We start from the raw sequence: 14512 nt of genomic DNA, 5'->3' as shown, positions 1-14512 counted from the left end.
GCATAGAGGTTGGAGTGGAGGAGGCATTATGAGGGTGGGGAGATCAGACAGGAAGTGGGTGCAATATTGCAGTTGAGGCTGGGGTTGAGGGTCAGTGGCAGGGAGATGATACAGAGGTGAGAATGTATTAGGTCTTGGCGCCCAGAAGAGAGGGCAGGGAACACATTCAGGACCCCATGACCCACCGAGAACATGTCTGCGAAGTGCTCAGATTTGCTCACTCTGGTGGGGGAAACTGCATATTCGCTGGGATGAGAATGTGGCTTCTCGCCTTGGAGACGCCAATAATCAGGAAAGGGTTTGCACATTACATACATTCTAACCAGAAGAAACAAAGGGGATGGGTATGCCATGGCCTTTTCCCTGTTCCCAGTCCTCGGGGTCCTTCCCAGATCTGAGTTCATCTAAGTCCCTCTCCTCCCACAGCTGGGTGCGCTTTCTCAGGTCTTTCTAACTGGGCAAAGCCAAGTTCTCCAGAGAGTGACATTCCTTTGGTAGGTTTTCTTGCTTTCTACATTGTATTTATTGGAAGTAAGAATAAATCCACGCTCGTACCCTCAGAGTGCTCTGTCCAAGTGTGTCGATACTTATAGTTGAGATGTGAAGGAGTCTGTCAGAAAATACTATGTTACTCGGTTAAATACGACAACTGTTCTGTTCAATTCAGGACGTTTGCAAAGTCTTTGGCGGGGGAAAGTGGGGTCCACTTAATAAAGGTCTCTGTCAGGAAGCAGTTTGAAAGAGCTTTGAAAACAAGCAGTAGGTAGTGAGCCAAAGATAAATGGGGGGGGGGGGACCAGAGGGAGTGACTGTCCAAGAGGCTCAATTAGAAAGAAATTAGTCACTCGGACTGCTTAGGTTGGACACCCTTGCACTTGAACCCTGAGTTGACCTTTGAATAACTGTGTGACCTAGGGTAAGCTCCTCACTCTCCTTGTGCCTCAGTTTCTCACCTATGAAATGTAGTAATACTTATATTTAGGAGGGTATAAGAATTATATTAACTTAAATGGAAAACACACACACACACACACACACACACACACACACAGTTCCTAGCATAGTACCTGTAAGCCTTCTAGAAAATAACAGTTATATTAACCATTTTCTATGTGCCTTTACGTGGCAGGCCGGTGACACTGTAAAGGAAACAGTATCTGGAAATACAAAGACAAACAGATCTTTGTCCTTTGGAATTTTCCTGTTCTCAGAAAACAGAGGAGCCGAGCCCTGGGCCCAGCCCCCTAGAAAAGCCTTCAAACGTCTTACGATATTCTGTGTTTGGGTTTTGGCAGAGAGGTGAGGGGGCGGCATTTCCCAAACCTCCAAGGAGCCCAGTGGCTTGAGGCTGTCTAAACCACAGGGCCAGGGCCAGGGTCACTTGACACTGCTTGGGGCTAATTTTCAAGCACCCGGAAAGATGGCCACCAACTGGTTGAAAACAAACTGAAGCGAGGATTAAGGGAGACAAGGTGTGTCCTTGAGAAAACATGACCAGATGCACCTGATACAAAGACAGATACCTCCTCGTCCTTTATATCATCACCTGAGCGAGGTGGCCGGGGGGCTGTCGCCTTGAAGAAGGGGTGGTGCGCATAGGGTCGGGGAGATGAGCGTTCAGAGATAAAGCTCTAACCTGGGAGAGGAGGCTCACTCTGATTCTGGGCCCGGGTTCTGACACTTTGGGCAGGCGCTACAGTGGTAGCCAGGCGGGGTCTCCTAAAGGCTGTTTCCTCTGACCAGTGAGCACACTCACTCAGTCCTAGGAATGCCCAGGCCTCTGACCCATATCTGGGTCTTGTTAGACCCCAAGTGAAGGGTCTAGAGCAATGGGTCATCCATGGGCCCTTCCTGTTTCCAGTTTATAAATAAGTACGAGGTGCTTCTGGCTTGTACGTTAGTCCATCGTGGATTGTGTTAGTGTAACTGAGTATCTCAGGCTCTGATCAACTCCGCAAGAAGAAACAAAATTGGGGGTGTGGCCCTGGAAAGCCCATGATCGGGCCCCAGGCCTGGAGGGCTGTACTGGGGTTCAGACGCGCTGTGTGGCCCTCTCTCAACAGCTCAGCCCTGCTCGTGACACATCCTGCCTGCACTGTGGCCACATTAACAATCCTACAGCTTCAAATTTCTCCCTATCTCAGTCATTTTGTCTCCAGTTTTAGAAACATACAAACAGAAACATTAAGTGTTAATTTCAGAGACCAGAGAAGAAAAAGAAAAAAAAAACAAAAAACCCCACCCACATTCTCACCATCTATGGACAACCAGGACTGACATTACATTACTTCTGGCATTACAAATATAATGGAAACAACAATTTTAAAAAGCACATCAAAAAATCTTTCTTCAGAGACGTATATGATAGATAGTGGTGCCCCTTGGTCTTTTCAGGGTTTTTCCAGGTCCCTCCAACTTGATGAAGTCCAGTGCTGGACACAAAGTCCTCTGCATAAGCAGAATTCTCAAGCTCTTTAGGTTTGTACCTCTCTAGTTCCGAGTGCCTCCCGGACACAAGCTTAGTTTGGGAACTTACACTGAGCTTGTGGTTCTCTGTGACCCTCAGACCCATGCATCCAGAGTCTATAATGCACGCCTGGCCAGAACCACCCACTGGAGTGGAGTCTCAGAGCGATGCCTCTAGTTGCCCCGCCTACCTGGTAATCCATGGGCCGCCCGGCACCTGGCACCATCTTAATGTCTGGCTTGGATCTGAGGAGGAGAAGGTACCGTCAGGCCCGGTGTAAGGGGATTGCCTGCAGGGGAGGAGGAGGGCGCTGGCACTGGTTGGACCTTGGCGAAGGGCAGAGGACAGAATCATGGTATTCGTATACTCCAAGACTGTCCAAAAGAATGGGGATTAATTGTTTTCAGAGGCCCCAACAGAGAGGATTAACGGCACAGTGACGGAGAGATAGACAGTAGGTCAACAGGTTCAGATGTGTGCGGGGCAGCTCTGTGATCCCCCTTGGCCCGCGGGTGTGCAATGACTTGGGAGCAGCCTCCTGCCTTTGTAGGAACAGCGGAGTGAGAGACATCCGGGAAAAGAAGAAAGGGGCAGGGTTAGGAAGAAGCCACCCAGGGACCTTGGTTCTTCCCCATCCGAATTCCACACACGGCAAGCTGGGTCCTGCCTGAACAGGCGGAGGCGGTTTGGGCTGCGGGACTCCCGTGTGCTCACCGTTTGTTGGAGACATTGGTGGTGAGAGCTGTGACAGAGGCCAGAGACACAGAGTCAGGGTCCAGCCCATCCCCCAGCCGAACGGCCAAGCGGTCAAGGTCTTCCATCTCCAGCACGGCCGGTTCATCTGCAGAAGAAAGGCCATTAGATGGGCTGGATGGTGGAACAAGTGACTGTCTTTCCCCTTGCGCTTTGCTATCCAGGAAGCTAACGGTCAATTTCCGGGCTTCCTTGGCAGTATCTGCTTAGAATGTATGGCCCGTTTATCCGCAGTGTTTCCCACCTGATCTTGATCTTTGATTTTAATTGATATTATATCTAGTTTCGCCTCTTAAAAAAATTTTTTTTTATTTTTTTAAAGATTTTTTTTTTAAGTTTATTTATTTAAGCCATCTCTACACCCAACCTAAGGCTCAAACTCACGACCCTGAGATCAAGGGCCATATGTATGCTCTCCTGATTGAGCCAGCCAGGTACCCCTAGTCTTGCTTTTGTATTTTGATTGAATGTAACTCTTCTTGTGTATTTCTTACATAAGCACTGAATACCCTTTGTGGAAGAAGGGGAGGGGCAATAAAAAATCCATACTTATGTACCTTTCAAACGATGGCTACTGTTTATCAAGAGGCTACTCTATGTCAGGCACAATGCCAGGCACTTCGTGCACGTATCTCCTGTCCTCATATCCATGTCCTGTCAAGATAGGCACTATTCTCACGTCACAGACTGGGAAACTGAAGCTTAAGAAGTAACTCATCCATGTAAAATAGCTGATGGAATTCAGACCCTAACGCTGCGCTGAGGTGTAATATCCAATGAGATGAAGAATTGACCATACTGAGCAACCACGGAAGAATGGTAGGTTTGGGCCTCAGCCAGCAGCCATGCCCTCTCCAGTCGGAAGGAGAAGGGCACCGCTAGAACTGGCATGGAGGCAAGAGGGAGAGAGATGCTGGGGCCAGTGGGTCACCCAGGGGATGCTAAGGGGGGAAGCCAGGAGCTCTGAAGGAGGGCATGTGATCAACAGACTTGGGTGGGAAAGCTCCACATTGCTTCCTTATCTGATCCAATTCTCTCCCGTCTTCTCCCGGTCCCCCCGCCTCCTTTCTAACAGCTGTCTTGCCCTCCCCCCAGGCTGCTGCTCCCGTGGCACCAGGGCCACCGGTCACTTCAGCCTCCCAGGCTCCACCCTGCCTCTCTCCCCCAGGGCTTTCCCTGCAGCCTTGTGAGAAGGCATGGGGAAAGACAGGGCAGTGAGTCTTGCCACTGGGTAAGCGGTCCTGGGACGCTGGTTTTTCCCCAGAAATAGGGAAGTGGCCAAATCACTTTCGGTTTTGTTTTGTTTTGTTTTGTTTTTTGTTATTCCCTTCTCTAATGAACAATCTCTAGGCTTCTGTGTGCAGGAAAAAAGGTGGGGGGGGGGGTGGGGAGCAGAGAGGGCAGGAGGAGCCTTTCAAACACAGGCCCACCAGACAGAGAGTACTGCTAAATTCTAGACCAGTGGCGATGCCCTTCCCACCCTTTGTGCCAGGAGCGCCCCCTTCCTGAAGACCACCCCCAGGGCCCGGCTCTGCCGGCAGCCAATGGGAGGCTAGGGCCCACCTAAGCGGCCTCGCCGGCCAATCGCAGGCGAGCCTGCTGGGGCGCTGCCCGCGGAGGGGAGGGGTTTGGTCTCTGTCAGGTGCGCAGAGATGGTCCGGGGGTTGGCCTGGCTGGGGGCGCGTCTGTACCTTGTCTTTGGGGTTCCTCCTTGTGGGACCGGTTCTTGCCGAGCTTCATGGCGGAGAACACACTTCTCCCAGCTCTGTGAGGCGAGCCGCCAGAATGAGATGGAGGGAGATGGACGCCGGGAGGAAGACACACAAACACAGGAGAGCAAAACCCGAGACAACACGTAAGAGAAAGAGAACTTCATACTCCAGCCCCTCACGTACCGGTCCTGAGATAGCGTGGGGGCCAACCTTTCTAAAGCGGGAGCCACGAGGGGGGATTAGGGCAGAGAGGAGACCCCACTGCTTCCTTCTTTCTCATGCCTCCACACCACTGAAGAGCGGGTCAGGGCCCAGGGATCAGAGAAGGAGATCTTGGGCTGGAAAGAACGACTTTGAGTGGAGCCCTCCCGGGTCCTGGGCTGTCCTCAGCTCCCTCAGTCCAGTCTCAGAGCTCTGAGTTCCACCGTGCCTCCGAGCTCGTCTTCCTTGTCCGTGCACCCCACCTCAGCTGGTCGGGAAGAAAGCCAGATGACCAGAGACAAAGCATCAGGACAGACAGACAGGAACAGGATCAGAGGGGCAGAGGCCAAGGAGGAGGTCTGAGATGTGGTTGAAACTAGCTGCTCAGTTCTCAGATGGCCCTGGTGTGCAACTCTTGCCTTGTCTTTCCCAATTTCTCTGCACCCTCAGATTCTGTTCGGTCCCCAGCAAAAAGGAAGAGATGGGCCCTTTCCCATCTATCTTTGGTGCTGGCTTCCACCCTTTCTGCCTGTCCCTGCTCACTGCGGAATCCCCCCCCCCACCCCCCACTTCAACCAACCCCCAGGAACGTATGGCAAACTCCATAGTTCCTACCTCTTTCTCTGGCTTGGTGTGGCCTTGTGCCCCCAGGTGAAGGGCCTCGCAGTCAGGGGGGCTGAGGGAAGGGGGCAGGGGTCGTCAGTGTCCCTTCAGTGATGTCCCTGCAGCTGAGCCCGTGATCCCTGGTGCCAGGAGGGACCCGGAGTAGGATCAGCAGGGGGTAAAGTGCAGTATTCCATTACCCCATCAATATTGTATGAGCTGGATACCTGACTCTCTCTTCCCATTCTCCCTCCTCGTGGGTGTGGCCCTGTCATCATGTGGCCTCAGGGGGGGGCCAGGCCAGACTCAAACTCTGAGCTCACCTACAACAGAGCCCGCCCACCTTTGGGTCATGCGTCTATCTCCCCATGGAGGCTTGACTTTGGTTCCCAAGATCCCCTGGGTAATGGGTATCCCAAGATAATGGGTAATGGGTAATGGGTATCCCAAGATACCCATTATTCTGGGTAATGTGAGGTTGGGCAAAACCTTTCTGTCCTTGTAGGGATGGCCTAAAAACCTTAAGCCCCTCTACTCAAGGTTGGGGCCAATCTTATTCCCCCAAATCTGGCCCCACCCTAATCCCGGGCCTTTCTTTCCTCTTTGCTCTCTTTACTTCCGGGCAAGACATAGAGGGCTGTGAGTCTGTATCCCAGTGAAAGAGCAATCAAGAACCCTTCCATGAGCAGCAGCTCACAGTTTAGGAAAACACTAGTGTGTTCATGGCTTCCTAAAAAGCCATGAGGTGGGTCAAGGAAGACTGAGGTAACACTGATGTGTCTATACCGGCCAGCATCGTGTTGTCTGGAACATAACAATGGAGGAGAAGGGAAAGAAGGGAAAGAAAGTGTCTCCCCTTCTAATAAGGGGAGGTATCTATACATATGCCAACATGGCATTATATAATTTTTTCTTGAGCAACTACTATGGGCCAAAGCCTTTTCCAGATGTTTACTCATTTCATCTTTATAGCGATCCTGGGAGGGACATATGCTTCTCTTCATTCAACCCAAGACGAGACTGAGGCTCAGAGCTAGAGTTGAAGCACACTGCTCCTGCCCCCTCTGCCAGAACTGCTACGTCCTGAGTCCTGTGGGATTGCACTTCTCTGTCAGTGGCGATCCCATCCTGACCGTTTGGAACTTCAGTGAAAAGTTCCCAGGGCCTGCACTTGTAGGTGTACGTATGGGCCGTGTGCCAACGTAGTGTGCAGATGGGGGTGCCATCTTGAAGAGCCCCACAGACGGTGCCCAGGCTTACAGAGAAGGCGCTCACTCACAAATGGTCTTAGCATCAACGCATTTTGGAAGAGGCTGCCGTGAAAGTTAATGACTGGTAATGAAACGTCACACAGGTCAATGACTTGCAGCTTTCTGACGCCGGTCCCGAGGACCCACCCAAGTGGAAAAGGGCCTGGGGCTTCCCCTGGGCAGTTATGGCCCTTGATTTTGAAAGTCACTTTATTTCTTAAAACAAACGTATTTGGAAACAGAGATTGAGACTTTAAAAAAAAAAACTATACTATCCTACTATTCTCTCCCTGAAGTCAATCAAAGGAGAAGCCCCTCTTCCCAGACCCTGCCTCACTAACCATCTCCGGTGGACAGGTATACAGACGGTACTCCTGTGTGCCTGGGGGTATCTCAAAATGAAGATTTATCCCTTAATAAAAAATGTGGAACGTGTCGGGTGAATGTAATGTCCAGAATTCGTACTGTTTGTTTCTCCTGGATTTGTTTTTCAGTTCATCTGGACAGCGTGCACTAGAGCGTGATGGCCTCAGCTCTCCCTGCCCTTTGGAATTTTCTGGTCGATGACACATCAGAAGTTGACCATAGAAACAGTCTCTTCTGCCTAGTGCTGCACCGCTTCCCAGAAACGGCGTGCCTGCTTCTCTCGGCCAAGGGTAAAGGTTAGTTTTGAAATAAATGTTAATTTAGTCAGGGATGTTCGAAGATTATTGGCTTGTATCAAAGACTTAGATTTCCAAAATGTGTAATTCTTTGATGAGGTTGCTGATACGCTGGGGTCCTGAGTGTTTGTTCTTGTTTTGAAATAAAATGCGGCAGCTGGTCTGAGTTCTTCAATAACTAAAAATATAATGTGGTGAGAAACAGACAAAGAAAACAAGCCAATAATCAGCTCAGTGAAAAAATGCTTTGCCACCAAGTGGCTCCTTACTCCTGGCTTCAGGGAAGCAGAAGCAGGAGCCAGGGAAGGTGGGCCTCTCTAGGGCCCTCTGGGGATTTCCGGTCCCGCTTGGGCTTCCCCATTGCTGGATTCACTGAGGTCAGAATGATAGGCACCCACAATTTAGACCACTATTTCCCTCTAGAGAAAAGATTTTAAGGTTAGTTCACTTATTTCTAAATTCTGTTTTCATTTATGGATCTGATGGTTTCATTGCTGGTTCCACGGCTCAGATCTAGAAGGATGTCGTGGTTGGGGTCCTAGGAGGGAGCTTGGTATTCAGAATGACTTGGGAACATTGGCCGAACTAAATTTAGTGAGCTGGGCATGACATTAACTCAGGTCTGTGTATTCTTCTGGAGGCTGTGACTTAGGGGCTGTGCCTGACGATCTGAGACTGCCTTCAATCAGAACAACCCAGGCTCGCTAGCTCAGGCCTCAGCTAATCAGGAGAAACTCCTGCCTAAGAGAAAAGGGGTCTATGGTGCTTTGAATTGTTTAAACAGCCACGTTTTCAAACCTTGGGGGCGTGTTCTGGTGCCCCTTGGTGGGTGTATTTCTTTTATTTCCGATGCCCCAAGAATAGCTAATTCATAATTGCAGGCTCTACAGTTGTTTTTTTCACAGTGTGTTGAATTTCAGTTAGTTTCAAATATCTTGCCACATCTGGGCAGGACAGGTTGGCCCTTGATACGAGGACTTGTCCCCAAACTGGCCTGTTCGCCTCCGTGCCCTCGTGGAACCAGGAGGCGTGGGGGGCCCTTGTGTACTTAAGGGGGCCCTTGTGTGCCAGGGAGCTGGCTCCTCAGCTCTCCTCGGCGGCCCAACCCCTTGCAAGGCTCGAGCAAACAGCATCAGGGAAATAGATTTCCCACGTCTCCAGACCAACCTCTCCCAACATCCCACGTACTCAAGGGGAGCATGAGTTCTTTCATGGCTGGATTCTTCCGTTTTTCCTACAGCAACTTGCACACGCTTCTGCTTACTTCTCAGCAGAGCTTGAAACTAGCCAGCTTTGCCACACGGTAACCTTTCAGAGTTTTAAAACTGTTTTTATAGCTTTTCTTCACCTGGCTACAGAGTTTCAACTTGCTTAGTCTCTTCTTAGAAATCTCATTTCTGGGGCGCCTGGGTGGCGCAGTCGGTTAAGCGTCCGACTTCAGCCAGGTCACGATCTCGCGGTCCGTGAGTTCGAGCCCCGTGTCGGGCTCTGGGCTGATGGCTCAGAGCCTGGAGCCTGTTTCCAATTCTGTGTCTCCCTCTCTCTCTGCCCCTCCCCCGTTTATGCTCTGTCTCTCTCTGTCCCAAAAATAAATAAACGTTGAAAAAAAAAAAAAATTAAAAAAAAAAAAAAAAGAAATCTCATTTCTGGGGCGCCACCTGGGGCGCTGGGTGGCTCCTTCGGTTAAGTGTCCGACTTTGGCTCAGGTCATGATCTCACAGTTTGTGCGTTCGAGCCCCACATCGGGCTCCGTGCTGACAGCTCAGAGCCTGGAGCCTGTTTCCGATTCTGTGTCTCCCTCCCTCTCTGCCCCTCCCCTGCTCTCACTCTGCCTCACTCTGCCTCTCTCTATTTCTCTCTCTCAAAAATAAATAAACATTAAAAAAAAAATCTCATTTCCGTCCCCTTTCAATCCTCCTAATGCCCCACACATGAAAATATGACTGTATCCCATGAGAGGACTAGGGATGGCAAGAGACTCGGATCAGGTAGTGCCAGGGAACCAGCATTTACTGCGGTTTATGTGCTCGCCACTGTGAGGTGCCTCTTAGTCTGGCCGTGGCCAGTGTGAATCCCTGGGGGTCTGGCCCAGGACAGATTGGGGAGCTGGAAATCAAGAAGGGCCCTAGGGCATCGCCACTCTCAGCCAGAGGCTGGGGAAGAGACAGGTTGTTTACATCTCATGAATAGGCCTCTCGTGTCTAAGCGTCCATGCGGGAAACTGAGCCCTTGAAACAGCTCCCGAAGAGGGACTCCCAGCTCAGCCATCATCTCTCACCCTCCACCCCTACCTCCCTGGATTCAGCTCTCCGGCTCCCTCTCCAAGCTCCCTATTCTTCCCTTGCTCAGAGCCTGACAGCCTCCTCAACCCTTCAGGTCTCTGGGCCTGAGTTTTCCCCACGCGGTGCCTTTGTCTTGTTGTACTTTTGTTTGTGGGAGTTGGAATTCATGTGCTTTTGTTGAAGCAATGATCCACGATGAGTCCCCTGGGACCTTAATGCAGGCGGATGCCTCAAGCCCATACCTGTGCTGACCACCTGAGACCCCTATAGGCACAATCCTGGTGTCCCCACGATGTCCTCCTGTCAACCAGTTTTTAACTTCCTGGTACCACAGTGTGGGGCAAATCCCTTAACATCTCTGACGCTCAGTTTCCCTATCTGGAAAATAAAGACCCCATTCTTGGCTTTTCAGCTTGCACTGGTGTGTTTGGAGAATTAAATTAAATTTAGAGTACAGTCAAGTGCTCTAAACTCCCCAGGTCTCTTGTGAAATTCCCCGTGTGGCTGTCCTAGCTCTGCTCCTGTCCCGGGGCAGGTCACTTCCCCTCTCTGGGACTCAGATTTATCATCTCGAAGAAAGGGCTTTGGACCAGAGGCCCCCTCCAGCCGGTCAGCCCTGACTACTACTGCTTCTGTGAACTCCCCACAATGCTAGAGAGTTCTAGAGATGGCATGTGCTTCAGGGGGCCTCTGAGACCCACTCATCAGCCCCAGGCCTTGAGCCTTTCCAACTCCTGTGGCTGGCCTCTCTCATCTGGGGTCCCCACCCCCCTTCTCCCAGACAGGCCCTGACCTCTCCCTCCCCCACGAAGCTTTTTGCGGGATGGAGACGGTGAGGAAGGCCAGAGGGGACGCATATGCTCGTCCCTCCTTAGCTCTCTGGGGCTTCATGCCCCAGCCACCCCTGGGGCCACTCCAGGCCCAGAGTCTGTCCTCTGTGGGCCTCCAGGCCTTCATGCCCACCTGCCCAGCCCTGCCTTTATTCTTAGCGGGAGGTGGCCACTTCTTGGGCCTCCCCCACCCCTTTGCCTTCAGTCACACCTTCCCTGACAGGAAAGCCTAAGGGCCTGGCCCGTGGGCGTGGAGCTGAACAGGGAAGTGGAGGCAGAATCCAGACGTTGAAAGGAGGGAGGAGGGAGCAGAAACCAGAAATGCCCAGACACCTGCCCCACCCCCACCGCCTCCCTCCCTGACCCTCACCCCTCACGGCCAGATGGACAGACCTCCCTCGCCCTGCCATCCCCCGGTGCTGGCTTCGCCAGGACAGCCCACGCCTAAGCCCTCTGAGACAGGCCATCCCGACATCCGCACCCTGTGGTGAGGAGCCTTTGGGCCCCACGGACTCCACCCTGGCCTGGGACACCTACTTGTGCTCGCCATCTCTGCCTCCCTTGGTCTTCTCTCTGCCTTTGCTGAGTAGGGGGAAGAAATGAGGAGACAAGGGGATGTGAGTGAGAGGGTGTGGACCAGAGACACTTGCAGATTTAGCCCCTGGCCCTGTTGACCCCCCACTCCCCAAGGGCCTCCTCATCCCAGGGACCCCCTCACCCCACAGCTTCTCGCTGCAGCCTAGGCCTGCTTGGCAGGGGTCTGATGGTTCCTAGGCTCTGCCCTGGTCGCAGGAGCGGGGCTGGGTGGCCACTTCCCAAGCCCAGGAGAGCCTGGAGCCTTGAAATGGGAGGAGGCCTCAGGGTGTCACCTGATCTCCTCCATTCGCAGGCAAGGGCTTGGTGATTTCTCCTGTGGGTCTCAGATGCCTCAGGGAATGCAAGGTTAGATGAGCCTGGCCACCCTCCAGGCCTGGGCCACCCTGCTCCTCCTCACCACCTCCCTGGATCCCCTCCAATGGAGTGGGCAGCTCTCAGGCTCTGACGGCCTTGGAGGGCAAGGGTGGGCCAGGGAGATTCTGGGGATGTGGCAATAAGAGAGCTACCACTTCGGGGCGCAGAGCAGGGTAAGAACCGTGCCCTTCTCCCTCTTTAGGGAGGCTTTCAGAAAAGCCTGGAATGTTCTCTCAACCCTTCCCTAATGCTATGGCAAGGAAGATGAAGAAAAGAAAGCAGGCAACAATTAGGAGATGTTTTAGTGATGTTTTCCCTCTCCTCGTGCTGCACTGGCACAGGCCTTGCCCAGGGGGACATGATTCTGTGCCATGACAGCTCAGAACCTACAGGCCTACATAGATCACAGCTGAAGTCCAGCTTTGGCCAGTTGTCCTTTCCATTAGGCAAGCTGGTCAGTTTGTAATTCCTTTCAAAGTACTTAGCATTAGCCAGGTCTCTGCTGGTCACAGAACACCTCGCTGCAGAGAAGGGGAGATAGTCTCAGCAGCCCCGTGCTGGCCCCAGGCCTGGCTTGGAGGCGGGCAGGTCAGGCATGGGTCCCCATTGGGACCCACTGAGAGCTGCATGGGGCTTGCCCCAGTGGAGCAGGAGCCCCAGTGAGCTTTCGAGAATGAGGGCCGAATGGGAGATTTACTGACTGCACTGTCACCTTAATCCAAACAGGGCCGCCTTTCTCTGAGTTACCCATCCAAGTTTTGAAGGAAGTTTGTTTGCTTGTTGTTTTTTTAAAGAACTCTGTGACCCTGAAGAATTGGAAAATCATTGCAATAGGGGAACCGGAAGGGGAACTGTATCCCCTAGGACTGGGCAAGGATGGAACGGGAAGGAGGAATTGATACACCTGAACAATAAAACGGGAGGTTCTATCTCTTTCCCTTCCGGTTTTGCTCTGAAATCTTGGGGAGCCGTCAGGCTGGCCCAGCGGGGGAGCTTCTCAGGCACATAGCAGGCCCAGGTGCCGCACAGCACAGGCTGCCTGGAACATGCCTGCCTCACCCCGTCCTCACACACTCCAGGCCGCTGGGCCTACAGAGGGGCCGCACACAGGCCCACACTCTGAGTGTGGAAATGGAGAAGGGAAAAGGACTGTCTTTCTGTGAAAAAAAAGAACATTCTCATGATTTTACCACAACCGCTATTAATGACTACAACGAACATGAATAATAAAGCTTCAGCGTTCTGTGCTCAGCCTGCCCTCAGTCACTCGGCCACAAGCAGTAGGGATGGGATGTGGCCCGGCCTCTGTCCTCCTTGCTCGGAGACCTCTCCCTGAAGGCCTGGATGGGTCTGAACTTTCCTCCTAGAGTCCACATTGTATTTTCAGCGGGTAGGTTGGGTGGGTTCTGTTCCTCAGCCAGCCTTCTGTCTTTCTGGGCCTGGGTTTCACTCCATCTCTTCCTCACACCCCCATCCACATTGCTCTGGGTGTGCCGCTGAAAGCAGCCACTGCGTGGGAGATTCAATATGGCGGCCCGCTGGGGAGCCCTGAAGCTTGCTGGGACCCAGTGCTTCACGGGGCCAGACCTCACTTGAACACTCAGCCCTGGGCCGGGGGTGGAGGGGACCCTAACCTCGGGTGAAACAGCTGGTGAAGCATCGCTTCACCCCTATCCCAGCATGGCCCTGGCCCTGGCTCCTCTGTGCTGAGGTGGGGGAGGGATCATGGGAACTGGGGGGGTGAGGCCGGCTGTGCTGACCCCATGCACATCCCAGGGCACACACTGTGGGGATACCCTGCTGCCCCCTGACCCATGGTATAGGAGTGGGGATACCTGGCTTCCATGGATCTCTGCTGGAGTGGAAGAATGATCCGTAAGGAGAACAAGAAAAGTGGTCCCTCCTTGCTCTCCCAAGATGAGACCCAGCAGAGAGGAACCCAACGGGAACCTCTGCCTTCTCAGGCAGGGGGGGCTGGGCGGAAGGGGGTGGGGCCGTGGAGGGCAGGAGGGCCAGGCAGATGGAGAAAATAAGGAGAGAGTCGCAGAATAGAGGAAATCCGCAGGAAAGCCCTAAGAGAAGCTGCACCATTAAAGCTGGGCTTCCTTTCCGTCCCTCTGGATGTGGCTCCTAGAGCCGCATCAGCAACGGAGCCCAGAAGCCAGCGGTGTGTGCGGCTCCCTGGTGTCACAAAGACACATGCACCTGAGCGGCGCTCGTAAGTGTGTGCACGCTCATGCTGGGCCGAAGTCTCCTTCCCCTTCAGGGACCGGGGCAGGTCACAGAGACTGGAAAGGAAGGAGGAAGACATCAGGCACTGGCTGAGCACCGACCACACGCCGGGTGCTGCGGTGGGCGACTCACATGAAGCATGTCATTTGATCCTCACGTCCCTGATGCCCCTCTTACAGGTGGGCAAGTGTAGCTCCGGAGACCAGAGCCGGGATTTGAGCCCTGTGTCTCTCCACATCATCGCCTTGCCTCTGGAACATTCCCAGGGTATTTTTACAGAAACCTGGCCAAAATCGGAGGCCCCTGGTTGGGGGCAGAGACTAGAGAAGTAGGCAGAGTGGCTCAGAGGGCACGAGACTGACTGGGGCCTGGGATTGATGGAACCGTGGGAGGAAAGGGTTAATGGGCTACTGGTGTCGGGTTGGGGATTGGGGGGGTGCTCAGGCAGAGGTGCCTGGCAGACATTCCCTGAGGTCACATGGGAGAAATTTCCAGGAAGATACTTAAGGCCTTCAGAGTGAGTTCCCTTAAGTGAGTACCTCTGCCGAGACCTGTCCTGGGGTAGTGAC

The 14512-nt window shown here is 52.9% G+C and overlaps 1 protein-coding gene and 1 long non-coding RNA gene across 2 annotated transcripts in view; one reads left to right on the top strand and one right to left on the bottom strand.

Annotated features, from left to right (window-relative positions):
• OTOF (otoferlin) overlaps positions 1-14512 on the bottom strand; it is a 94741-nt gene that overhangs the window by 36692 nt on the left and 43537 nt on the right. Inside the window, 3 exon segments of the mRNA XM_045447465.1 lie at positions 2658-2712; positions 3182-3308; positions 4912-4985. Coding sequence (XP_045303421.1) covers positions 2658-2712; positions 3182-3308; positions 4912-4985 — 256 coding nt within the window.
• On the top strand, positions 4876-7809 carry LOC123581402. The gene is made up of 2 exons (XR_006703724.1): positions 4876-5075; positions 6709-7809. It is a non-coding gene; the product is annotated as an uncharacterized LOC123581402 (long non-coding RNA).

Source organism: Leopardus geoffroyi, chromosome A3 (assembly GCF_018350155.1).
Source record: "Leopardus geoffroyi isolate Oge1 chromosome A3, O.geoffroyi_Oge1_pat1.0, whole genome shotgun sequence".
In the NCBI taxonomy this organism is placed as follows: Eukaryota; Metazoa; Chordata; class Mammalia; order Carnivora; family Felidae; genus Leopardus; species Leopardus geoffroyi.
This window is presented reverse-complemented; position numbering and strand designations above follow the sequence as displayed.